At 45.1% G+C, this 27720-nt stretch overlaps 1 protein-coding gene across 2 annotated transcripts; it reads right to left on the bottom strand.

The window, feature by feature from the left end:
• Nucleotides 1–386: 386 nt before the first annotated feature.
• SLC25A43 (solute carrier family 25 member 43) lies at nucleotides 387–21441 on the bottom strand. Of its 2 annotated transcripts, none has more exons than XM_020813862.3 (5): nucleotides 21023–21413; nucleotides 17963–18204; nucleotides 16473–16645; nucleotides 3366–3500; nucleotides 387–2285 (listed from the first exon to the last, which is right to left on the bottom strand). In XM_020813862.3, exons 1-5 carry the CDS (start codon nucleotides 21292–21294, stop codon nucleotides 2109–2111), a joined length of 999 nt encoding a protein of 332 aa, XP_020669521.3. In that variant the 5' UTR covers nucleotides 21295–21413; the 3' UTR covers nucleotides 387–2108. The 2 variants fall into 2 exon arrangements, with proteins under 2 accessions (XP_020669521.3, XP_072837101.2); XM_072981000.2 differs by lacking the exon at nucleotides 387–2285 and adding an exon at nucleotides 2559–3263 and having other exon boundaries at nucleotides 21023–21441.
• Between the last annotated feature and the right edge of the window lie 6279 nt (nucleotides 21442–27720).

The following is a 27720-nucleotide window of genomic DNA, read 5'->3' on the forward strand; positions in this document are numbered from 1 at the left end:
TCAGGCATTAGAAAAAGCCTGTAATTAAGAGTTGAAAGCAGGCTCGTGTTGCAGAGAGGAGACCAAGGTTGTCTCCCATTTCTGCAAAATTAAGAGTTTTGTGCTCAAGTCCTGAAGACCAAATCACCAAATAAAACAAAGTGTTTTGTATACGGAGCCACTTTTCATTAATTATTTCTCCTTCTAACCATGGACTACCTCCAGCTTCTGGTTTAGGCTTTTTAGAAGACAAAACTGACAGGGCACTTACATACAAGAGAGGAGTTAAGCCAAGTTACTTTGTCTCATTATTGTACACAAAATCCTTTTTTTCTACATTATACATACTTTGTGTCTGTATGTATTTTCCAATTTATCTGTAAATGGAGAGAGAGAGAGAGAGAGTATACCCTTTGCCTAGTTTATTGTTTCCTGGAAAGGTTAAGTTTAATATCAAATGTATTTTTGACAAAACAAATCAGAAACCATTATTGCAAGCAAATTCAGATCTGTTGTTTACAGGACGTTGACTATATACTGACAATTAAAATGACCTGAATATACAAGCACAGGTTCCCCTGTACTGACTCGCTCTTGTACACGTGCTAGGGAGTCAGGGAAATGGTCTGTGCACACGTTGGATTGTCATTTATAGTGCAAGGTTTTTGAAAATCCAGATGGAGATGACAAACACAGCGATGGGCTTCCCTTTCTCTGCAAAGCACGCCAGGCACTGTCCAGGAGGAAATCCCCCCAACACCAGCTCATCCATACCCTCGGGGCACCATGCACTTGACCTGTCTTTGGACTGTGCAAACCTAGGCAACAGGGGATGCAGTTTTCCTGTTCATGAAAAATCAGTGCTAAGGACAGAACCCATCAGTGCATTCTCTGGCCAACATACAGTTTTCCGGCCTTCCCACTCATTCTCCCCCCGCCCCACAAAGCTTCTCAGCTATTAAAACCATCCCCATATTCTCTGAAGGCCACTAAAAAAGGAGAGGCCATTTCTGTTTTGAGAGATACACAGCATCCAATACTTTCTCCAATGTCCATGGGTCTTTTCTGATTCCCCAATACATGTGCTTTTTGGTTTATAATTAATAGTTTAGCTTCTCGGCACACAAGCGGAGAACACCCAACTTCCCATTTGGGCCTCATCTTTACCAGATGGCACAGATACCTGGCCTAGCTCCCCAATAAGACTTTGTATTCTTTTTATGATGATGGTCATATTATCTATTTATGGCAGCCCCACCTTTGCTTTCAGCCATTATCAGGAGGCTTTGATCCAAATCTCAGGTCAAAGCCAGCAGAAGGTCAGCTGCTCCTGAACCAAGCATTTGAACAAGGATGGGCAACATGCGTCCCTCCAGCGGCTGTTGAGCTGCGCTTTCCACTATCCCACACCACAGGCTATGGAGGCAACAGCTGATGGGAGCTGCAGTCCAGCTACATCTGAAGCGCCCTGCATTACATGCTCTATACATCCCTTTCTCCTGCTCCGCCAGGGCAGGGGACATGCATGCAGCACAATGAGAAGAGAGGAATGAACCCTTATCATTTCAGATGGTAAGAAAACAGAGTCACACTTCTAAAAGTGCAAGAAAACTCTCGCCCATCAGCAGGGAGTGAGGTTGAAGCTTTCTCCCCAGCATGCTTGGTCGTTATGCGCTTTCAACTTCGATTTGAACTTGCAGGAAGTTTGGTCCACAGGAAGGCGGTTTTAAAAAGGCAACCCTCCCCTACCAACTTGTGCTCCCGTATGTACATATTTGGCATGTACATACCAAGATCTGTTTCAGGGATGGGGCATGTGTGGGCCTTCACATATTGGCAGACTACAACTCCTATCATCTACCACAACGGGTGGTACTGCTGGGGCTGTTGGTAAGTGTAAATATTTGGGGAGGAGAGACATGCTCTCTTTGCTGGCTTAGCCCACAGGACAGAAAGGCTGGGCAGTTCAACAGGTTGAGTTTTTCACTTTAAGTGAACAGTTAAGACACTATTAAACACAGTCCAGTGTCTCTCTTTCATCTCGCTTACTGAAGACCAGAGAGTTGGGAGAAAGAGAGAGACATCATGTCCATTCTGCCAGGCGACTTTCGGGAAACGCTTCCTGAGGCTTAAACATTTTTTCTTCGAAACAGCTTGAATTCTTGAAGTTCTTGCGGATGTAAACTCTGATCCACCCCTGGAGTTAGCTTGTAGCTTAACGGGGAATCAATGTAACCATTTCGATACAGGCAGACACGCTTGCAGAATTCAAAAGTGCTGAACATGACCCCGAAATAAGGGACAATCTGTTAAGAAAACACAAGTCAGAGACAGATGCAAAACCCAGCCTGAAATTATTCATATATGCATAGCTTTGCTAAGCTTCATTGCTACGCACTGGTGAGAATTTTGCAGGCATCATTGTAAAATCAAACAGGAGTCTTTGTTTATTAAACGGCATGTGATCCTATATTTCAATGAATATCTCAAGAAAAAGAAACCACTTGCACTGAGGATTAAGTGTTTTATGATTCCTCAAAGCCACCATGCACTGTATCAAGAGCGAAAAAGGATAAATATTTTGAAATGAAAATGCAAAGATAATTTAATCTTACAGCAAACAGCAATGCCACTGTTTTAAAAGATCTGTCAAGACAAATTCACATTTCCAGCCAGGTATCATATGCATTAGACCCTTGCCTATCTTGGCTAATTGGAAGATCTGGCGGGGGGTTCGCACCTGGGTCCAGGAGGCCATGAACGCCTCTTTGAGAGAGGGAGTGGTCCCTACGGCCTTGAGAGATGGCAATTTGACCACTTCTAAAAAAGCCTAACCTGGACCCAAGGCTGGTGGTTAACTACCAGCCAGTGGCGAATCTCCCTTATTTGAGCAAGGTGTTGGAGCAGGTTGTGACTGGGCAATTCCAGGCGCCGCTGGATGAAATGGATTTTCTGGATCCATTTCAATCAGGTTTCAGGCCGGGTTTTGGTACAGAGACTGACTTGGTCACCCTGTATGATGACCTTTGCCGGGAGAGAGAAAGGGGGAGTGTGACCCTGTTGATACTCCTGGACCTCTCAGCGGCTTTCAGCACCATCAACCATGGTGTCCTTCTGGATAGGCTGGCTGGGTTGGGAGTTGGGGGCACCGCTTTACAGTGGTTCTGTTCCTTCCTGGCTGACAGTGTCCAGAAGGTGATGCTGGGGGAAAGTTGCTCTGTCCCATGGTGTTTGTGTCACGGAGTTCCTCCGGGCTCGATACTGTCCCCCATGCTGTTTAACATCTGGGAGCCACACATCAAAAAAGCAACATTTTGAAGCTCTTGATAGACCATACATTTTAGTCAATTGTTCCCAAAGGAAACCATAACTGCTGTGGTACATACCCTGAGTAAGTTAGCAGTGAGTCCGTTCCAAAGGGCGAATACTCCCTTGGTCTTTATGGTTTGCTTGAAACAGTCAACCACACCTTCAAAATGGACATCAACCCCGCCACTGTGGGGAAGGCAAGGACTCTGAGCCTGTTCCAGAGAGAAGACAAAACTGTTTTTAAGACATTAGAAGCTATGCAGGAACTAGGAGAAATAGACAAGGGTAAGGATGCACCACTGTTGATTGACACCAACACCATCTATATGACTGTGTCTCCCATCATTATGTACAGATGTGAAAGCTGGACAGTTAAAAAAATCCTTTGAAATGTGGTGCTGGAGGAGAGCTTTGCCCAGGACCACCAGAAAGACGAGCAAGTGAGCCTTAGAGCAAATCAAGCTCTCTCCCCAAGGCAAAAACGACAAAATTAACCCTGTTGTATTTTGGACACATTATGAAAAGCCAAGACTTGCGGGGCTGTTCATGACAAGACATTCTGGCAGTCACTCATTCTTTGGGTTGGCATACCTTGGTGACTGGACAACACATAACAACAACAACATAATAAATTCCATTTGAATCCAAAGAAAATTTGCTTTCTACAACAGTTTGTCCTTCATGGTGCTGTTGGAAGGAAGAACGAAGTTGCGTTGTCCTAAAATGGCTTATGTCTCAAGTAAGAATGCACAACATAGGATGATTCTATGGATCGCCATTTGGAAAAGTTACTTTTTTGGATTTTGGGCTTTCTGAAGTCCAAAAAAAGGGGACTTTTCCAGGCGTGGGATAGGACTGCAAGCTGAGGGTGCAGCCTGATCAATAACTGCTCAGGAGTAACTCCCACTGAGATCGATGGGGCTCAGAGCTGCTAGGCAAGGCGAGGGCTAACCCAAAATATTTTTTGGAGGTGGAAAAGGAATGGCGATTCCTCCCATTTATTTCATGTGCAAACCCCCCCCCCCCCAACGTGGACTGATCAGTTCTGGTCATGGGTCAGCATCTTCCATCACACTTGAATTCAAGAGGCTGTCTTCCCCCAAATGTTGTGATGGGGCGGGGCTTGACAAATTCTGAATGGAAATGACCCATATTATCATCTAAGACCAGGTGGGGAACATATGATCACTGGGTCCAGGAGCCATAAATACCTCTCTGCACCACTGGAATTACTCCCAGGGAAGTGGCTGCAATCCTAGGTGCATTTACTTGTCCAGCCATTGGACAAAAGAAAGGCAAAAACTGCAGTGCTTCTAGAAAAAAGACTCTGAATCATTTCTCCTCTGGCTACGTTCCCAAACAAATGTTTTTGATATAGAAAATGTTGGCCATAACCTGCACGTTAAGCCACCGAGGGCAGGTTTCATTTCCTTTCTCCATCCTTCAGTTTTACAGAGTGTTTGCCCGAACCTTTGAAGATATGAAAGAAATACTCATGCCACAGTTCTAAACTGCCTTTTGGGCTTAGGAAAGAAGCACCATTTCCACAATGATGGCAACTGCTTTACAGACAGGGATCAAGGCAACAGAATGGGCTGGAGACTGCTGGGAAGGAAACACAACTTCCTTTACCTTAAAAAATCTTCTTGTAAGTGGAATAACAGCAGAGGGGGCAACATTCCCTGATGTGCTACTTTTTTTTTTTTTTTTTGCGGGGAACAAATGCAGAAAAGTGTATCTATTGGTCAGGCTGGCTGGAGGATTCGGGGAACTGTTGTTAAAAAGGACCCTTTGAAAGACTTCTCCTCCGCCTTTGGAAAAAAAGAAATCAAAGTAGACAATCCAAAGATGCTATTCCCTCACTTGCAACCTAAAGCAGGACAATCCACTAAAACACCTGCCGTGTTACCACTTATTAGGCTGGGAAACCAGCCTAAGACCAGATGTATGCAGGACATGGATTGCATGTAGAGCTTTTATTTGTGTAAGCTTTCCCACACATGCTCCAGCATGTTTAGACACAATCACAGCATTCACATGAAACACTAGCACACAGTTGGTGGCTGAACAGGTGGACAAAGCTGACAGGGCAGTGGACTAGCACAGAGAGATAAAAACTCTTAAATGGGACTGGATAAGTATGAAAGGCTCGCAAGAGGAACACAATTTTTTCCGATGCTCCACATCCTGTATAAATCAGGCCTTAAGCAGCTCCCTAGAGGTGCTAAGCCTTAAATGATCCCCTCTGTCAGATGGCACGCGCCAATGAAAGGCAAGAATTTCTCCCTGTGACATATCAAGTTCTTGGCAGCTTTGATTCCTTTGCTGAAAGATGAACCTCAGGGGTCTGACTCAGGAAACAGGGAAGCACTTGCCAGGGAATCACTGGCTGAGCACAAGACATTTTTTTGCAGACTGAGCTATCTACAGTGGTGCCTTGCAAGACGAATGCCTTGCCAGACGAAAAACTTTTGCAATTGATGTGGTGACTCGCAAGACGGCTTTTTCTATGGCCGTGCTTCGCAAAATGATTTTCCCCCTGAAAGAGCGATGCCTCGCAAGATGAAAATAACTCATTCGTCTTGCGAGGTTTCCCATAGGAATGCACTGCAGTGCATTCCTGTGGGAAACTGTGCTTTTGCAAGACGAAAATTTCACAATACGACACTACTCGTGGAACGAATTACATGTACTTTCAATCAATTAAATGACTTAATTTTTGAAAGTTCTTTTCATCACTGTGCCTGCGAGACTGGTGCCATGGTGAGGTCCCGTAGAATGTTTATGATTCTTTACATTTACTTAAGTAAATGTAAAGAAGCTAATGACCAACTAAAATATAACACATTAGATACATGAATGAATGAATGAATGAATGAATGAATGAATGAATGAATGAATGAATGAATGAATGAATGAATGAATGAATAGGCAGTCTGTCATCTGAGCAGTGGGGGGCTGGCACATGGAATATGCAGCAAGCTTGTTTCTGCCTGTTCCAGAAGTTAAGACTTGAACCAGTAGATTCAAATTACAAGAAGGCAGATTTCATTTCAAATTAAGAAGACTCTCCTAACAGTGAAAGCTTTTTTTGCTGCAGAATGTACTGTATCAGCTGACCATGGAGGATTTTACAACAGGGTCAGGTGACTTTAAAACACCGGTAGCGCTATTTTAACTGAGACTTCCTACACTGGCAGTGGGCTAGACTAGATGATGCTTGAGGTCCCTTTCAACCCTCCATTTCTTGGTTTTATGTTCCAAATATGTTTGCAAAAAAAATTCAATTCAGAGATAGGTCTGTTCCCACCCCCCTCAAATTTCATTTGCCAAAATGACAGTTTCATTCGTCCAATGACAAATCAGGATCTGAATTCAACTGCTGGCATAAATCTCAAAGCAAAATACTAAAAGCCAACATAGAAATACAGTAACATTTTGCAAAAAAAATGCTGTCAGCAGTGTGGCTCTTGTTTAAACTAGTGGATTAATATTTACATGCTTACCTAGAGATATTCCTTAGCTACTGTCTCTAACAGCAGACTCTGTTCATGTTTATAACAGAGTTGTAATACAAAAAGCCTCAGTTTACTTTGCAGTATTTCCTGTTTAGTCAATGGGATTTCTCGTTATGTATCATCAATGTCTTTTGATTTATGTCAACCCAACGATCAGTGAACTTCAAAAGGTGTTATCATCAACCGTCCTGCTCACCTCTTGCAACCTCAAGGCTGTGGCTTTCTTTTATTGAGTCAATCCATTTCTTACTTTGTCTTCCTCTTTTCGTGTTGCTTTCAACTTTTGCCAACGTAAGGGAATTTACTCGCATCAAACTGTGCACAAGACTGCAGGCTGCAACTCTTACAATATAATCTGAATGTAGACTTCAAAGCGCATCTTGCTGAGCTCAAAAGACCTTCTTCCCTGGTTCAGTGTATTTTCGACTGTAGCCTTGTAATGGCAGACACACAACTCTGTTTAAATCAATGCAATGCCTCCCATGTTCCGCACAAAGAGACACAGTCTGGCTTGCATCAAAACGGATATTTTCATGATGGGGCTAAGTCAGGGATGGAACCCTCCAGACTTCTCACCCACATTTGGAAAGCCAAAGACTTCTCTGCTTTGTTGATTTAGCTGCAATTGGTTTCTAAACCCATCCTACAATATCTCCAATTTATCTTGTATCTATTATTTTTCTGCTGCAAATTATCTTGTATCTATTATTTTTCTGCTACTTCTTTTCAAAGCTTACAAATAACAACTTGTTTTGTTTCGTGTTACTGGTGCAAACAACTTTGAACACTAGGAAAAGTGACACAGGACTACTTTAACAAATATATAACCAAGAAATAGATAAACTGTAATGATTCCTTCTAGGGGAGATGTCACCACTGTGTCTTTGAACTAAAAGCCTTTGGAATATCTGTCTCTCTCTTGACAATAAAGGATTTGGGAATGAAGTTACACCGGAGACCTGAGGGAATTCATTTCACTTAATTTGAGGTCTAAAATAAGGTCACAGAAATCATTTCAGGGATAGGTGAACAGGAACGCTAAATCCTCCAAGGCTGAAAGAAAACAGATATCAGATGCTCCATTGTGATATCTGCACTGAAAAACTGGGAATTCTGTTCGCTTGGAGATGTGGAGTCATTTTTCTCCAAAACAGTGACCCTCTCCATGTTTTGACCCACAAAGCTTCCCCAGGAAGGGCTTGAGAAACTGACACAGTGCGGTCTCTAGACAAATGTTTTAGATGCAGATCATGCAAAGGGATGGCTTTATACAGTGGGACTCATTGGACCGAATCAGCACTCATTTAAATGGAGACAAAAGGGCACTGCTTTCATTGATTTAAAACCTCAGATTAGACGTAGAGGTACTGACCTAAAGTTTTAATGCTTTTTAGGTCGTGCATTTCAAGTCAGCAATTCCAGAATTGGGAAAAGCTATTTTTGTGAACTACAGTTCCCAGAATCCAGCAGCCAGCACAGACGATGCTAGCTGGGGGATTCTGGGAATTATTTTGTTTTTATTTTATTTCTATGTTGCCTTTCTCCCGGTGAAGGGACTTGGGGCAGAAGCTGGATCACAAACTATTAAAACAATCTGGATTTTTAAAAATTACAAAATTAAAGTTAAAAAAATTACTTTTACTTTTCCAATGCTAATGATTTTTTAAAGAAATATCATTTGATCTGTTTGCCACCAATAATTTGGTTTAGTCTTTCTTTTTTTCCACTCCTTTTCCCAAAGCAGCTGAAGGCTGATGGATACCATCAAATCCCGTAGTGGAGACTCTCTTGCCTCTGGTCTTATATTTCTTCTGTCTTTCCTTGTGCTACTGCAACATGCTGAGGTAGGGCAACTTCCAGTATAATGAGAGGAGCAAGGAGAAGAATCAGAAAATCTCATGCAATGCAAACCTAACCCTATCTACTTAGAAATCAAGATGACTAGATACAAGTGGGACTTACTACCAGGTACATGTATATAGCAAAGTTGGGGAATATGTGGTTCCCTCCACAGAGGCTGGAAAAATTACTGTTTTCAACTACAATTCCCAGTAGGGACTATGCTAGCTAAGGAGGCCTGGAAGTTACAGTCCAAAAAAAGTAAATTCTCCAACCTCTGATCTAAAAATGCTGCTGGCTTTGACAATCTTTGGACGGCCATATTATTTTGGTTTTATTATGTGCCCTCTCAGCTTCTTCTTTATGCTTTGTATTTTATATTTCTAACATTTTGGAGTTTCCTAGAGGATGACCTGTTATTGAGCACTTCGAAAAATAAGGTACGCAAACCCACCAGTAAATAAAAGCACTCACTCTGAACTGGGGAAATGGTGGGGAAAACGGTCTCTTACAAAATTTGGTTTCAGGGTTCAAAGTTGTTGTCAGGTGTTTCCCTCTGTGGGTCTGTCAGATCTCTCTTTAAATAAAACTAAGCCAGGGGCTTTTGCTGTGGAGAATTCCATAAAATATGTATTGTAAGGAGAAAGGCTTTCTTTTGTCTGCCCTAAGCTCACTGCCAGTCAATTGCCTCGGCTAAACAAAGCCGGATCCCAGACAAGCAGTTTATGGGGATATATTTATTTGTTGTGTTCTTGCGCAATCCCCACCAAAAGGTTGATGCGCCAAGCAAGAGTTCTGACAACCTCACTGCTTTTATTTGCACGGCAATATGATACAGGAGGCAGACAGGAGCAAAGTGACACTCTTGGTTCTCCTCCAGCAGGGCTGCGGAAAAACTATGGCTCTTCGTATTTTGTAAGACTTTCCTTTTCAAGCAATAAGTAGGGGTCCAGGGAACACTCCATTTATGAAATTCAGACATTTTTAATTTTTTTAAAAAATGTTTCAAAAGTGTTTTAAATCTGGTTTAAGGTTCATTTACTTTTTAAAAATATATATCAGGCAAAACCCAAAGAAACAAAATAAAACAACAACAACAAAAAGACAAAATAAGTGGCTCCTTAAAGATTAACTCACCAAATCACCGAATCATGAAGTTGGAAGGGGCCTATAAGGCCATTGAGTCCAACCCCTTGCTCAGTGCAGGGCCTATTATATTTTAATGTGAACTTTCGTGGACAAGTCCACTTTTCAGACAGATGGAATAAAAATTAAATACTGTACTAGATGAAATACCAATTGCACAAAGTAAAGCATTCTAAATATTCATTGGCTCTTTTTCCTGAATTGGGTATTCGGCTACATCTCACATGCAGAGATTTATGGCCTGTGTTCTTCCATATGTCTGACGAAGTGGACTTGTCCATGAAAGCTCACATTAAAATATAACGGTTAATTTTTAAGGCGCCACACATTTTTGTCTTTTTTTCTTCTTTGGGTTTTGCCTCATGTTTGTACAGACTAACACGGCTACGTATTTTAATACAGTGGTGCCTCGCTTAGCGAGTGCTTCGCTATGCGATGAATTCGCATAGCGAGGGGGTCCGGGCCATCGCTGGAGCATTCGCTCAGCGATGGCCCCTATGGCGATTTTTCGCTTTGCGATGATCGCTAAGCGATTCGCTTAGCGATCTTCGCAAAACGAAGCGGGGGAGAACAGCTGATCGGCTGTTCCAAAATGGCCGCCGGAAGGTCTGCGCCGCATTTTCGTGCCCTGCCCTCGCTTACCGAGGGCGCGAAAATGGCGGCGCTATGGAGAAACATCGCTTAACGGTGAGTTTTCAAGCCATAGGAACGCATTGAACGAAGTTCAATGCGTTTCTATGGCTTTTTTAGTCCCGTTTAGCGATGTTTTTGCATAGCGAAGGTTAATCCGGAACGGATTAACCTCGCTATGCGAGGCACCACTGTATATAGTTTTGCATAGCATTTTCTTATTATTGGATGGTTGTTACTTAATAGAATACAATAGTGCAACTCCCATTGGCCCAAGCCAGCAGAGCGAACAGAGGGGGATGCTGGGAGTTGTAGTTCAGCTATACAGTGGTGCCTCACTTTACGATTGCCCCGCATTGCGACGAATCTGCTTAACGACAATCTTTTTGCAATCGCAATTACGATTGCAAAACGATGGTCTAAATGGGGGAATTTCGCTTTGCGATGATCGGTTCCCTGCTTCGGGAACCGATTCTTCGCAAAACAACGTTTTTCTAACAGCTGATTGGCGGTTTCAAAATGGCCGCCAGGTAATTAAAATGGCTCCCCGCTGTGTTTAGGGATGGATTCCCCGCTAAACAGACAACGAAAATGGCCACCATATGGAGGATCTTTGCTGGACGGTGAGTTTTTACCCCATTGGAATGCATTGAACGGGTTTCAATGCGTTTCAATCGGGTTTTTTATTTTGCTTTACGATGTTTTCGCTTAACGGCAATTTTCCTGGAATGGATTATCGTTGTTAAGTGAGGCACCACTGCACCTGGAGGGCCACCCTTTGCTTGTCTCTGCCCTGTACCTTTTGGGTGGCTACTGATAGCACCCACTATAGTAGCCTCTCAACAATCACGTGGATTGGGAATTGTGGGCATGGTGATACACAGATTGCACGCCTATTTTAAGTAGCCAGTACCGGGGATGATTTTACAGGAAAGCTAATGGGGCAAGGACAAATGGTACTTGTGTTCAATGGTCTCACTGGGTTCTATCTTATTCCTCAAGTTATTTAAATTCTCTACAAGATGGGGGAACCTGTTGCCTTCCAAACAATGAGGAATGACAGCTCACATAATCCCTCTACACTAGCCAATACGACTGGAGATCATGTGAACTGGAGTCCCACAGCCGTATCTGAAGAGGCACTGGTTCTCCAGATTGAGGTGAAGCTGTTGGAGAAGGCCCCACGAGGGAATCCAGGGTTCCACATCTGTGATATGCACATGATACTTGACTTTATTCGTTATACAGTCTTTGGAGTTCCATATGTTTTAGACCTCAGCTTCCAGAAGCTGCTGGTCGGCATGGCCAGTGGTCGAGATTCTGGGAGCTGGCCGTCCAGTGAGATCTGGAGAACCGCTGAAGAGACCATTGTAATAATAAATTTTACACAGACATGTAACGGAATATAATTTTGATTAATTTACTAGCATTATTTTACGTATTCCAGAATTCAGCACTTATACTAATAACTGTTTTGGGGACTCAGTCGTGGCTCAGATGAAGCCTTGAATTTCAGACACTTTGAAACCAGAGATGGGGAACTCTGAGGAGTCTAGAGGTGTTGTGGTAACCGCCAGCAACAAAAGCAGCTTTTTTTGGGGGGGGGGAAGAAAGCAAAATATAAACCATGAGCTGCATTTAGCTCACCTCTGCTTTAAAGGGACATTGACAATGAAAGGTTGAATATTCCCCAGCATTCTAATGAGACAGAAGGATGATTCTGAGCAAACTACGCATTTAGCCAATGAAACAGTGCCACTTAGTGGTTTCGGAGAGCTTAACATTTCCTCTCTGCCTGCTTCAGATAAACCTGGAGAAAACACCCGACAGAACTTCAAAATTCATGTTTGTCTCTTAATGTGAACTGCATTTTCCTAACTGAAGGACACAAGGTTTGCACAAGGAGTATTTTTTAAGAGGCTGGAGTGTGGTATATATACACAAACATTCTGCTTCAAAAATATACATATAACTACCGTATTTTTCGCACCATAAGACGCACTTTTTCCCCACAAAACAGGAGGGTGGAAAGTCTGTGCGTCTTATGGAGCGAAGAAAACAGATTATATTTTCCTGTTTTCTTCTCCTAAAAAATTGGTGTGTCTTATGGAAAGGTGCGTCTTATGGAGCGAAAAATAATTTAGCTATAAGTTAAAAGTATTATTACTGCTTCAAAACTGCTGGATAGCTCAGTGGTTTAAGTGTCTGACAATAGAGCCAGAGGTTGCGAGTTCAGTTCCCCACTTGGCCTCCTTGTCAAGGAGCTGGACTCAGTGATCCATAGGGGCCCTTCCAGTTCTGCCGTTCTAAGATTAACCAGCAACTAGGTCATTTTACTGTGCTGTAACTTTAACAGCATGTTATTAGTACAAAGAGCTTATTTCTGTATTTGTGTGTGTGTGTGTGTTTAGTCGTTTAGTCGTGTCCGACTCTTCGTGACCCCATGGACCAGAGCACGCCAGGCCCTCCTGTCTTCCACTGCCTCCCGGAGTTGTGTCAGATTCATGTTGGTTGCTTCGCAGACACTGTCCAGCCATCTCATCCTCGGTCGTCCCCTTCTCCTCTTGCCATCACACCTTCCTAACATCAAGGTTTTTTCCAAGGACTCTTTTCTTCTCATGAGATGGCCAAAGTACTGGAGCCTCAGCTTCAGGATCTGTCCTTCAAGTGAGCATTCAGGGTTGATTTCCTTTAGAACTGATAGGTTTGTTCTCCTTGCAGTCCAGGGGATTCTCAAGAGCCTCCTCCAGCACCACAATTCAAAGGCATCAATTCTTCGGCGGTCTGCTTTCTTTATGGTCCAGCTCTGACTATTCGGACTTTTGTTGGCAAAGTGATATCTCTGCTTTTCAAGATGCTGTCAAGATTTGTCATCGCTTTCCTCCCAAGAAGAAGGCGTCTTTTAATTTCAGGGCTGCTGTCTCCATCTGCAGTGATCATGGAGCCCAGGAAGATAAAATTTGACACTGCCTCCGTATCTTCCCCTTCTATTTCCCAGGAGGTGATGGGACCAGTGGCCATGATCTTAGTTTTTTTGATGTTGAGTTTCAGACCGTTTTTTGCACTCTCCTCTTTCACTCTCATTACAAGGTTCTTTAATTCCTCCTCACTTTCTGCCATCAGAGTGGTATCATCTGCATATCGGAGGTTGTTGATATTTCTTCCGGCAATCTTAATTCCGGCTTGGGTTTCTTCCAGTTCAGCCTTCCGCATGATGTATTCTGCATATAAGTTAAATAAGCTGGGGGACAATATACAGCCTTGCCGTACTCCTTTCCCAATTTTGAACCACTCAGTTGTTCCATGACCAGTTCTAACTGTTGCTTCCTGTCCCACCTATAGGTTTCTCAGGAGATGGATAAGGTGGTCAGGCACGCCCATTTCTTTAAGAACTTGCCATAGTTTGCTGTGGTCCACACAGTCAAAGGCTTTCGCATAGTCAATGAAGCAGAAGTAGATATTTTTCTGGAACTCTCTGGCTTTCTCCATAATCCAGCGCAAGTTAGCAATTTGGTCTCGAGTTCCTCTGCCTCTTCGGAATCCAGCTTGTACTTCTGGGAGTTCTCGGTCCACATACTGCTGAAGCCTACCTTGGAGGATTTTGAGCATAACCTTGCTAGCGTGCGAAATGAGTGCAATTGTACGGTAGTTGGAGCATTCTTTGGCACTGCCTTTCTTTGGGATTGGGATGTAGACTGATCTTTTCCAATCCTCTGGCCACTGTTGAGTTTTCCAAACTTGCTGGACTATTGAATGTAGCACCTTAACAGCATCATCTTTCAAGGTTTTAAATAGTTCAATTGGAATGCCATCACCTCCACTGGCCTTGTTGTTAGCCAGGCTTTCTAAGGCCCACTTGACTTCGCTCTCCAGGATGTCTGGCTCAAGGTCAGCAACTACATTGTCTGGGTTGTCCGGGATATCCAAATCTTTCTGATATAATTCCTCTGTGTATTCTTGCCACCTCTTCTTGACGTCTTCTGCTTCTGTTAGGTCCCTCCCATTTTTGTCTTTTATCATGTTCATCTTTGCGCAAAATGTTCCTCTAATATGTCCAATTTTCCTGAACAGATCTCTGGTCTTTCCTTTTCTGTTATCTTCCTCTATTTCTTTGCATTGTTCATTTAAGAAGGCCCTCTTGTCTCTCCTTGCTATTCTTTGGAAGTCTGCATTCAAGTTTCTGTAACTTTCCCTATCTCCCTTGCATTTTGCTTCCCTTCTCCTCTCTGCTATTTCTAAGGCCTCGTTGGACAGCCACTTTGCTTTCTTGCATTTCCTTTTCTTTGGGATGGTTTTCGTTGCTGCCTCCTGGACAATGTTACGAGCCTGTATCCAAAGTTCTTCAGGCACTCTGTCCACCAAATCTAGTTCCTTAAATCTGTTCTTTACTTCCACTGTGTATTCATAAGGGATTTGGTTTAGATTATACCTGAGTGGCCCAGTGGTTTTTCCTAATCTCTTCAGTCTAAGCTTGAATTTTGCTATGAGAAGCTGATGATCAGAACCGCAGTCAGCTCCAGGTCTTGTTTTTGCTGACTGTATAGAGCTTCTCCATCTTTGGCTGCAGAGAATATAATCAATCTGATTTCGATATTGCCCATCTGGTGATTTCCATGTATAGAGTCGCCTCTTGTGTTGTTGGAAAAGAGTGTTTGTGATGACCAGCTTATTCTCTTGACAAAACTCTATTAGCCTTTGTCCTGCTTCGTTCTGAACTCCAAGGCCAAACTTCCCTGTTGTTCCTTTTATCTCTTGGCTCCCTACTTTAGCATTCCAGTCCCCTAGAATGAGAAGGACATCTTTCTTTGGTGTCAGTTCTAGAAGGTGTTGTAAATCTTCATAGAATTGTTCAATTTCAGTCTCCTCAGCAATGCTGGTTGGTGCATAAACTTGGATTATTGTGATGTTGAATGGTCTGCCTTGGATTCGTATTGACATCATTCTATCATTTTTGAGATTGTATCCCATTACAGCTTTTCCCACTCTTTTGTTGACTATGAGGGCTACTCCATTCCTTCTACGGGATTCTTGCCCACAATAGTAGATATGATAATCATCTGAGCTGAATTCGCCCATTCCTGTCCATTTTAGTTCACTGATGCCCAGGATGTCGATGTTTATTCTTGCCATCTCCTGTTTGACCACCTCCAGCTTCTCAACGTTCATAGATCTTACATTCCAGGTTCCTATGCAGTATTTTTCTTTACAGCATTGGACTTTCCTTTCACTTCCAGGCACGTCCACAGCTGAGCGTCCTTTCGGCTTTGGCCCAACCACTTCATTAGCTCTGGAGCTACTTGTACTTGTCCTCCACTCTTCCTCAGTAGCATGTTGGACGCCTTCCGACCTGAGGGGCCCATCTTCCAGCGTCATATCTTTTAGCCTTTTGTTTCTGATCATGGGGCGTTCTTGGCAAAGATACTGGAGTGGCTTGCCATTTCCTACTCCAGGTGGATTGCGTTTAGTCGGAACTCTCCACTATGTCCTGTCCGTCTTGGGTGTCCCTGCACGGCATAGCCCATAGCTTCTCTGAGTTACTCAAGCCCCTTCGCCACGACAAGGCAGCAATACATGAAAGGGACAGCAATACATGAAATATTTGTAACCTAAAGATAATGAATATTATCTTTGTAACCTAAATATTATCTTTGTAACCTAAAGATAATGAATAATTGCATACTGACAAGTCAATTCTGACTCATAGCAACTTTTTCCAGAGTTTTCTAGGTAGATGAATACTCAGAAGTGATTTAATTTTTCCTTCTTCAAGGATCATCCTGGGTCTGTGTAGGCTGCCCATGCCTACACAAGCTGGATTTTCCTCTAGGAAGTAAACTGCCAACCTCTGACGCCCCACCTGGGTACCTAAACCACAGAACTATCCAGCCAGCTCATGTCATTTTTTTTTTTAAAAAAACTTCATTGTATGCCACTTGGGTCTGAGGGTAAAGCAGCATATAAGTAAATAAATTACAAATAAGTAAATAAATATGCAACCTAAAAAGAAAAACCAAACTCAAAATGATTGAAAGGCAGCCTTGGGCTGCATACCTGCATTTTCCTCTTGACTGTTTCAAAAGGGAAGGAAAGTGTCTGTGCAACGCCAGCTGCCAGGCAGCCATTGATGAAGTTCTGGACTGGAGTGAATCGGAGGCTGGGGTCCCCCCAGATTTTATCCAGGTGGGTGTAAACGAGAAAAGAGCCAGTGGAAAATGGGATGGCACCTGTAGTGAAAAGCAGACAGAAGAGATTTCCAGGTGAAAATTGTTAGGAAATCTACCTCTAAATACAAACTGCTACACTCACCTATCTAGCTCAGCATCCTGTCTGCTTATGATGACCAAACAGATGCTCTAGTGCAGGGGTCCCCAACCCCCGGGCCGTGGCCCGGTAATGGGCTGTGGCCTTGGCAGGACAAGGCTGCACAAACAGATCTCCTGCCTCCCCCATGCATGCCCCCCATGCATGCACGGATGCATGCATGGCCCCTCACATGCATGCACAGGCACACGCATGGCCTTCCCCACATGCATGCAATGACGCATGCACACCCTGCCCATGCACGGACACACACCCCACCCATGCACAGATCCCCCCCCCCATATGCACACTAAATCAGTCTGCAGTGTGAAAAAGGTTGGGGACCACTGCTTAGTGGAGTCTGTAAAGCAGAGCATGATGGGAGTATCTCTATCCTGTGGAGTCTGTCTCTAGAATAGATACAAAAATGGTAGTATGCACAGACAGACCTGTCCTTTGTGTGTTCAGCAAAATCTTGAGGTTAAGACCTTTCTTTTTTGGATTACAGCTCTCAGAGACCCCAGCTAGAACAGCTTATGGCAAGAGAAGGTTAACTTCCCTTTCAAAAGCCCTGATCTGAGCCTCTGTAGCAGCTGCTGTTCACAGTCATAAGAAAATTTACAAAAGCTCAAATGATGCATCTAGCTGGATCCTTGTATGCACATTGCATTCCACATGGCATTTTTAAAAATATCACATTAAACAGAACCTATTATAGCCATATGGAATCTGAGAACAGGATCAATGCTATCAAAAAAGCAGAACACTGAGAACCCAGCCCGCAATTTTTATTCAGTCATGAGGAGCTCTCTCCCATAGTTCCTCATCTTTAAAATACGAATTCTCGTCTGCTCAAATATATTTTGGGAGGAGACATTTCGGCAGAACCAATTAGGAATATATTGCTGGTATGTCCACTTTAAAGATAACAGAGTTTAAGATCTGAAACTGTTTATGACATTATTTTATAGCAGAGCCTTGCTTGTTTTCTACTAAGGATTATCTTCTCTTCTCTGAAGGATCACGGGACTATAATTAAAAAATGTCACTTTCCCAAAGTCTGTACTATGTTATTTCTTATACTGTATCTTTGACCCTACGAGATGTTTAGGCTAGAACTGCCACGACCTCTTACTGTTGGGCCTACTGGCCAAAGGGCCGGTGGGCGTTGTACGCTAAAGACACCTGAAGTTTCAAAGGTTCACCATGCTTATCCTATGCTGCAGAAAAAAGACAGCTACCTAATACTGACAGTGAAACGCCACGGTAAAGCGCAGCCACTCCTTCCTGGTGGTAAATCATGTACAAGGCATGAAGAATCCCTTTGTAGGAAGGCTCCAGATGGTTCTGCACGATGAGCCGCGTCTTGATGACCTCCGTGGGGTAAGTTGCGACGGCAGCCGCCATGCCCGCCAAACTTCCAGCCACGATGGAACTCCACTGGGAGATGTGGCCCTGGTCATCCACAAAGAGCATGACAAATCTAGTGCAAGACACAGGGACGGAAAGAGAAATGTTGCCAGTGAGGAAAAGGTGAGGGATGAAATCAGAGAAGAACCATTCTGAGCTTGCTGTTTTTGGCCCATCATTTATTTTCAGAGGCATGCTTCGATGAGAGATGAACCCTGTTGTGTGTACTGTTTGAGTAATGAAATGAAAGCCGGTTAACCTTTTTCAAATCATGAGGTATTGCGAAATATGTGTGTCACAATCAGCTGGGGTGGCCCAAATCTGGCCTGGTGGGGTTCCCCAGATGGCCACACTGTCTTCCCTTGGTATGTTCACACTAAAAGGTTTAAATGTCTCTCCTAAGAACAGGTTACTGTCGATTAAAAGCTTAGCTTGCACTAAACATCTTTTTGTTGTTGCTTACCTAGAAATTGCTCAACAGACAAACAACTATGGTTTATCTCTTCCCCCCCCCCTTTTGGTTTCTCACAGCATTTTGTTCAGCTCCTATTTCAGGGCAGGCAACTGAGGAACCACAAAAGGGACAAGTCAGAACTGCAATTCTGGATATCACAACAAGCCATGGTTTAAACAAGCCAGAGTTTGTGAGCCAAACACCAAACCATGTATTCAGATTGTGGTTTCTGGCAGGTGAACCAGCGGTGGCATCTGAGAGGTAGGTTTGTACATCACAAGAAGCCACATTTCAACAAACCACCAAATGGCTGGCTGGAACACCCCAACATTAATTGCCCTGCCCGATGTGTTACGGACACATCAGCCTCTACTCCCTAAGAATGTTTTGCATAAAATAAATCAGAGATCTGCTAAAGCAGCATCCTTGGATAAAGTCTGTCAACTTCCTTTCTTTTTCCCTTCTCCAAACAATCTCACTTCAACATCTTCAGACTGCTCTAATTGTTCTGGTACAAAGGTTTTTAGTCCTGCTGTAGTTCTTTTACACTCTTGGTTCCTTATATGTTATTGTGATTTTTTTACTGTGTTCTTATAATATATAATATTAACATTATAAGCCACCATGTGCTGTGATGGTTGAAAGGCAGGTTATAAGTCACCTAAATAAATAAGGTGGCAACCTCATAGATTCCTTTAACTCAGTAGCCCTACAAATAGGGAGAGGGGTGCCATACTAAACATACCCACTTAAGAAGCCTAGTCCCATTGTTTTCAATGCCCCTTACTCTTTGGCAAGGCTGTATTTTGGAACTGCAACCACAGTTCCACTGAAAACTTCTAAGTTTACGTAGGATGTATTGACTTCTAAATAGACGTAGGAGGACTGCACTGTAAGCCTGAAATCTTATGCACATACTTGGCATTGGGTTCCTTAGTTTAAACTAAACTGGAGGTTTTTTTGAAAAGCCATATAAAGGTTTCTGCTATAATAACCAGCAAGAAATATACATGCTGAGATAAAAATAGAAATGTTAAGTTTTATGGTATGCATATTTCCTCAGAATGACATCACAGTGTGTAAAATGAAATGTATCCATAAATGTCCAAGCAATCTCAGTATACAAAAATACATCACTAAAAGAGAGATAAACTGAAGTAATTTCATTTTTAATTTTTATTGTGTCTTTCTTGAAGTCTGAAGAAATTTCAGGTTTCCTTACTAAATAAGTATCTTTTTTCTTCTTCTTCTTTGAACACTGGCAGATCTGTACATATGCAAAAGTTCAGCTGATTTAGAAAACTCTGAATCCCAACCCCAACCAAACAAGGGGAATACTTTTTAAAAAGAAACTAGACTGGGCTTTTGCACCTCAAGCAGACACACCCAACGTTTGGAAATAACCACATAAATGGAACTGTTGAGAAAGTGGGTCGCAAGGGGATGCAACCGTTGCTAGTTTCATTTATCGGCATTTTAAAGAGATCTTGAGTGGAATTTTTAAAGCCCCATGTCATTCTCTATCAATCCTAACCACCCAGCTACTGAAAACTGAAAAGTATTTTTATAATTTAAATGGCTTTCCAAAATTATGTCCAGCTTCCACCACTATGAGCAACACCAAACTTTTCAAACAATTCACTGATTCAGAATCAGGGGGGGAAACAACTTCCTTTTATCTCCGCATCCTGGCACTGAATACACCCATTTTTTAAAAGAAGGAAGTTGTGTCACAAAGGCTTGAGTGTAGAGAAGGAAAACACGGTCTATTCACCGACCTCATACTAGTTTTTAAAGGGTTTTCTTTAAATCCCCCCTACAAACTACCATGTTTTTCTGTACCTCGACAGTTAACTTTTAACTTAACTTTTAAGTTTTCCACTTTTCCTCGCCCATCCCATACTGATATCTGCACACAATCTGTCGCTGTCTTAAATCTTAAGAAAGGGCCTCCTGGAGAAACAGGATCTGGGAAATCGCGCTTCCCCTCCTTGTTCAGACACGTCCAAACGACTCGTTGGAGTTGTAAGAAACTTGTTATGGCCACCAATTTCACTCCTCAATCCTCGGGGCTCGTTCATCCGGAAGGGAGCTCCATTGTGTCCAAGAGGGCCCGCGTTCAGGGGAAGGAGGACAGTGGGCAGGGCGGTGTAGTGGTCAGAGGGCTGGACTAGAGCGCCCGGGGGCTCAAATCCCTCACTGGGCGTGAGGTTCCAAAGGGTGACCTGGGGCCAGGTCCAGAGTCAGCCTGGCCTGCCTCGCAGGGCTGTTGTGAGGACAAACGGGCGGAGGGGGCTCGCCGGCAGAACACAAACGGCCATCGCGACTTAACCGAGAACATGAATGAACGAGCAGGGTCGCCGCCTTGCAAAAGGCCAGGCGCGCCGCCGGGCGCTGCCCCCCCCTTCCTCCTTCCCTCCCTCCCTCCCCGGCTTACCTGCGGTAAGAGGCGAGCTGGAGCAGGCTGTAGGGGCAGAGGCGGGCGCAGGCGGTGAGGTTGCCCTTCCAGAGGGCGCCCAGGCCCTCGGCCCGGCACAGCCGCCGCCCCGCCGCCCAGAGCCCCCCTCGGGAGCCCGGCGCGCCCACCTGGGCCAGGACGGTCAGCACCTCCAGCGGCGCCGTCGCCGTGTGGCTCGCCGCCCCGGCCAGCCCGGCGCAGGCCAGCCGCTGCAGGGCCGTCAGCCGGCTGTCCCGCTGCCACGCCGCCATGCCGCGGCCCCACCATGCCCGCCGCCGCCGCTACAGCCGGCCCGGTGGCACCCAGCGCAGGCCCGGAGGAGGCGGGACGCGACGCACCCCGGGGCCGGCCCCCCGCTCGGCTGCGCAAGCAGGGGAGGGGCGGCCCGCGGGCCGGGCCTTGGGGGCTCGCCGGGGCCCGTGCGCTAAAGGCGGGGGTAGTGGGGAAGGGTGCCCGGGGGCCGCCCGCCTGCTCTCGGCGCTCTTCTCCGAGGCCCCGCCGCCTTTTGTATGTACGCAGAAAGAGATCTATTGTATAGATATTTTTGTGTTACTGTAGTATTTCCTTTGCTACCTCGATCACTCTGTCTGTCCGCCTATGTATGTATGCATTCGTTATCTCTGTGTTCCTACGGGCCTTAGTCTGTAAACCTGCCTAGATACATAAACACATCAATGCACATGGATGTACAGTATTTGTGTGTATCTAAATTTGTGGCCGAAATCCTGTTGCATAGCAAGTCACCATCAGAGTAGGTCCATTGAGTCAGTGGAATTGACGGAGAAGTTGGCCCACGAAATCTACACTCCTTAAGTGGGCTTGCTCTAGTTGCAACATTCAACACCAAGCAACAGGATTTAGAAACACAAGGGCTGAGTCTTCGAGGACTGTATGGTTCCTCCCAGTAATGTTTTCAATTCATTTGTGTTGTATTATTATAAATGTTTAAAGTGTTTCCTGAGCATTGCTACTTTCTATTTTTTTTTTTAATCTGTATCCATTTCAGTCTTGTTATGACTGAAATCTCGGCTTGTGTCTCTTTGGAGGAAAAGGGATAAATAATGTATCTGGTGGTTGGGAGCTTGATTCCTCACTGGAAAACTGCCAGCCTGTGTAATCTTGGGCAAGAATTGCTACCAGAAGTAGTTATTGGTAAACCACTTCTGAGCACTCTGTACTACAAGCCCAAAGAAAGGGTCAGAATTAACTTGACAGCACACAATTGTTATTACAGTATTATTACAAATAAGGGGATACAGTATATCGAGAAAGCTCATAGGTTTTGATTCGACTTTATGGTGACTTTCCAGGATTTTCTAGTTAGAAGTGGTTTACCAGTCCCTTCTTTTTGGAGGCACTCTGGGAATGTATAGCTTGCCAAAGGCTGCTTCTCCTGGAAGGCACAGGGGGAAAATTTATCTAGCAACCCCTCATTCCACCACCAGGTACTGTACTCCCAAATCACTGAGCTATGCTGTGAATTCCATTGATTCCCACTAGCACTGGCAGTTGGATTTAGGCCTCTGTTTTTGGTACAGTATGTGTCACTGTAGAATTCTCACTGTAATAATAAAAAAAACCCAACAGATTTTGTACTCGACTTGAAGAGTCCCAGTATCCCAAACTGCTTTGTAGCCATCAATTTTTTTTCAAGCACTGACTTTCGTTTGTTTTATTGTATTTCAATAAAGTGTCTTATAAAATAAACTGAACACTAAATACTGGGCATTCTTTCAACAATTCTGGATAACTTAAATACTCCTCTTATTAAAAAGAAAAATTTAAAAAAGAAAGCAAGTACAGTATATTTACTAAACTAACACATCTAGGAGAAAGATTCTCACCCTATCATATTTCAGATTCCATGCATTCTAGACTTGTATTGCTGTTGAAAAGAAAGCATGAAGAAAATCTAATAAAGGGCCAACAGAACAGAGAAGGGGTGGCCAACTTTGGCCAAGTCAGATATTTTGCAGTTCAGCTTCCAAAACTACTGACCTGCAGAGTCAATAGTAAGGGGCTGAGGTAGTTCAAAACACCTGGAGGACTAAAGCTTCAGACCCAGGAATAAAAGGGGTGAAGGATACACCTCCTTAGTGTGAGTTGGTCTCATTGAACTCCTCCTGCTGCAAAATAACCCCCATCACAAACTGCAAACCTGTGCACAGCACTTCACAACAAGGAGGGAAAACATGCACAGGATTGGGCTTCACAGAAGGAAAAAGGCATGGGGAGCAAAATGACAACAGAGGAATGAAAAGAACGTGGTGCATAGAAAAATATGAAGGATAAAAAGGCAACAGACGGCAAGGCTGGCTGCATTCCTACAGGTATTTACTGTATTTGCAAGGGATTCCTGTCGGAGCTCAATGAGTCTTACTGTGGACACGGCCGCAATTCTGTGTTTACTGACTTGCGAGGAAGCCACACCGAGTTTAGTGAGTCGGGCTTGACTTTAAAATAAACAAGTTTACGTCGGGATCAAGTTGCAACCCGCTGTGCACAGTGAGTGTGTCCTCTTGGATGTCTCATCCCCGTAGGCTGCTCGGGGAGTTTCTTTGGCTCCAAGAGCGGTGCAAAACTGCTTAAAACAATAAGGCTTAAGATGATGATCGCACTCACACGACTAGCAAAAGCCCTTCCGACCTGGGAAAGGGGTCGTGGACAAACAGGGAGCAAACCCCCCGGGAAGCCTCGCGGGGACTCCCTTGGGGAGTAAGGATCCTTTGAAAGAGACGCATCCTTGCTTACTTGGAAGGAGAGCACCTTGGAGTCCAAGGTGCACTTGGGAATCAAGACACACACACACACACTCCGGGAATCCTTTGCACGCCATACACACCTGGGCACAATTGCAACCCCCCCCCCCCGCTCTTTGAAATGCATGCACCCTTATTTATTTGGAGATCATTCCCCCCCCCTCAAGAGTATACACAAGATAATCGGTTTGGGAAGAAAGCTCTTCGCGGGGGAGGGGGGCAAACCCGCCTCCCTTTAAAATTCTAGGCAGGCTTTGCAGCCGAGCCCCCCCCCCCCAGCCCCCAAAGGCTCGGCAGGTTCCTTTACCTGAGAGTAAAATCGCCCCCCCCCGCCTGCCCGCCCCGCGTCCATGACTCCCTCTCTGGAGATTTCGCCCTCGCCTCCTTCTCCTCTTTTTTTCCTCCCGGTTTGCAAAGCTGGAAGGAGGGAGAGGAGGCAAAGCGGGAAGGCCGGGCGGCTCCGACTCCACCACCGCCGCCGCCTGCACCTTTTCTCGGGGGCCCGGCGGGCTCCGCCCCGGGGAGGCCGGGCGACCGACCGACCGAGCGGGTGCGGGTGTGTGTGTATGGCCCGAGTAGGGGCTGCGGCCTAAGCGGTAAGAGGGAGACGGAAGGAGCCAGGAGAGGGGCGGCGGTGGTGGCGGTGGTGGGTCCCTTCCCGTCGGCTTCTCCCTCTGCCAGGCCGGGCCTGGTCCAGCCAGGCCGCGCCGTAGCCCCGCCGCTCGCTTTGCCCGCCGGGCCGGCCTGACGCGGGGGTAGGCGGGGGCGGCGTGAGGCGGAGGCCGCGGCTTGGCGGGTCCCCCTCTCGCCTCTGAGGGGAGGAGGAGGAGGAGAAGGGCCGGGACTTGGTGAGGGGCTGAGGAGAAGGGGCCTCGCCGCCTTCAGGAGCCGGGGTGTGTACCTTGGGTCTGGGGGGGGGCGCCTTCTGAGGGCTGGCGGTGGGGCGGGTGGGTGCCGTGAGGGGGCGTGGGAGTGTGTGGGGGGGACAGGCCGTCTTGACAGAGTCTGAGGGGGGGCTATGATAGGGGAGAAAGGCGGTGGGGGGGATCTGCCGCCGAGGAGGGGTCATTTTTATTATGGGGAACGGAGGGGGCGTTGGGGGGGAGCATGCGGGAAAATGCCTCAAAGAAGTGGGTCGGCCGGATTTTAGGGGGGGGTGTCTTGAGGAGGGTGGGCTCAGCAACGGGGTGGTGGGAGTCAGGGAGCTGCCCCTAGGGAAGGCGTTGGGGCTGCAGGGGGTGAGGTTGTGGGTCCCGGGGGGGGCTCAGGGGTGGAGTGGGGAGAGAAGCGGGCTCAGCTGCTTGTGGGGGAACCCGCCCACAGTGGTTCGTTGACAGCTTGTTGTGGGGTTCGGTGGAAGGGTTGCCCCCCCTGAGGAGCTGACTCAGCTGTGTGTGTGGGGGGGGGTGTGGGGCTGTATTTTGGTCATCCATGTTGAAAGATCCCTGTGGGGTTGGGGGAAAAGGGGGTGTGATGGAACTTGCATTCTGTGGGGCACCAAGGGGGGGCTGTGACCTGGGCAGAAGCCCAGGCCTCTCACTAGGGCAGAGGTGGGCAAATAGTAGCCCTTGGGGGCTGCCCTGAAGATTATTCCAGTGGACCTGCAGCAATCACCTAGCCTCCGCCCCACCTTTTTAAATTTCATTTACTGAAAAAGATGTATTCAGGCTCCTGGCAGCCTTTAAGAAAGGTGCTTTTTAAAATATGTCACTTAGAGCCATTTAATACCCCCAAATCCTCATTTTTTAAAAAAAGTTGGCAGTGGACCCCTCCCACTTCCAGTTTCTTTTTTAATGTGTATTTGTATGGGGTGAGGGAACCTTGTGTGGGATGAAAAGAAGAACTGGCGGAAATTCAACATGTACGTACTGTATAAAGGCATCATGAGGTGGGGTGTGAGTGGGGGGGGGTAGCAAAGACCTGACCTGGGGAACAAACTGGATGGTGATGGTGGTGGCAGTGTTGGGATTTGTGAGGGCCAGAGAGTAGTGGGGTAGAAAAGAAGGGAGTATGAAGGACAGCCACTCTGCTCTTGGTGGGGTGCGACTATGGGAACATGATCTGAGGTCACTCAAGCTTTCTGATTTCATTTGTCAACCAAATGGGAGATTTATTTGTGGAACCACAGTTCGGTTCTTGAACCCAGTTACCAGTATGATTATGCACTCTTAAGACCCAAAAGCCAAATCCCACATTTTGTGACTAAAGCAGTGTGATTCCTGATTTATCTACATTGCGGTTCTCAGGGGGCCTTATGATCATACAGAAAATGTGCTTGAAACACAATAGTATGGAAGCCGCTGCATGGTGTGAGCTAGGCTGGGTACGAATGAAGATGGATGGAGGGGAGTCGGAAAACAGTAACCAGCGCTGTATTAGAAAGCATTCATGGATATACAAACATGGGGTATTTGGTGAAGGCTCTGGGGATGAAGACAAGAGTTGAGGAATTAGCTCCCTATGTGGTCTGGGGGAATTGATGGTGGGTCAGGCTCTGTATGGGATGAGGAAATTCAGCGGGGTGGAATGAAGCAAGAAGAGATGTCATGAAGGTTTCCTTCCTCCTCCTTACAGAAAAATATTTGGGATCCATTATTTGAGGCTGGCCTCTGGGAACCACCAACTTATTACTGGGACTTGTGTCATGGCGAGGGATGTGTCAGAGCTTCTGGAGAGTGTGCCATAGGGGTTGTTCTATGCCATCTTTACAGAAGTAAATTGATGAAAGCAGGAACATATGGTGGGAGGATTATACAGAAGAACTGGTAGTTCCAGATGAGGAACTGTTATACAGTATTCGGTTTCCATGAACTCTGTGGAATACAAAGTATTGTGCTTAGATGGGATGTGTGGGTTTGATGGCCTGCAGGTGAAATTCATTGATCTTGAGCTGCTGGCCATCTCCTAGGCCTAACAGGCTCAATATTGCCTGATCTGCCAGCACTGCATAAAAACTGCAGTATGTCTCTCATACTAATCTACATTACGCCACAGGGATTTGGGGAAGATAAATTGGGAATCATTCTATACTCCCCTGAGCCTCCCCTGGATGTAATAATAAATTAGCTTGCCTTTCAAAAATATTTCTATGGTGCTTTGTAAAATCTCAGTTATAATAAAAGCATACTAAGAGCAAAATCCCTAAGAGCAGCATTAAAACAACAGAGGTGGGAAAAATCAGTAAAATTAGGTATAAAAGCTTGGGAAAATTAAAAGGTGCTGTAATTACATCAAAAGTAGGCATGTATTCCATAAATGAAGAACTTTTGTTGAGAAGGTGCTTTATCAGATAAACAGCTTCTGAACGTTAGGTTTGGAATGGGCAGGGAGAGTACAGAATATAAATAAGTTGTAACTAGTGTAAGGCCATTTAACTCCGTGGAACTTACAGAGGAGTACACTCACCAAATCCCCACTGATTCAGGGGGCATGTTCTAGTGTGAGTTAACTGTGCTAAGTAACAGGATTTTAGGTACCGTGTAAACAAATTAGTATTGTGGCAGATTGTTGACAGTTATCACAGAACCCTTCACCAGTCTGTCAAGGATTTGATTGTGTATTTGTATCCTGTGATTGTGTGTGTATGGTTTTATTTTTTAACATGGATGTACATTTTTAACATGTGAATGTACATCTGCAGCTAAGATGTTTTGTAAAGGATGGGAACAGGTGATGGCTTTGCCTGCGGCTGTATTTTATTATTAAGTCTGGGCTCCCCTGAGTTCTGCAATTTGGGTTGTAAGGTCTCAAAAGGACCTTACTAGGATTTGATGGGAATCTTTCCCTGCACATTCATATAGCAAGATGATTAAGTAGAAGGGAATTTTGTTACCCTTTGTTTCAAGTACAAAAAATTTACTAAGAAATACAGCATTTTAGGGAAGAACTAAATACATGCTCAAGTGAGATCACTGTGAT

Source organism: Pogona vitticeps, chromosome 11 (assembly GCF_051106095.1).
Source record: "Pogona vitticeps strain Pit_001003342236 chromosome 11, PviZW2.1, whole genome shotgun sequence".
Classification (NCBI taxonomy): domain Eukaryota; kingdom Metazoa; phylum Chordata; class Lepidosauria; order Squamata; family Agamidae; genus Pogona; species Pogona vitticeps.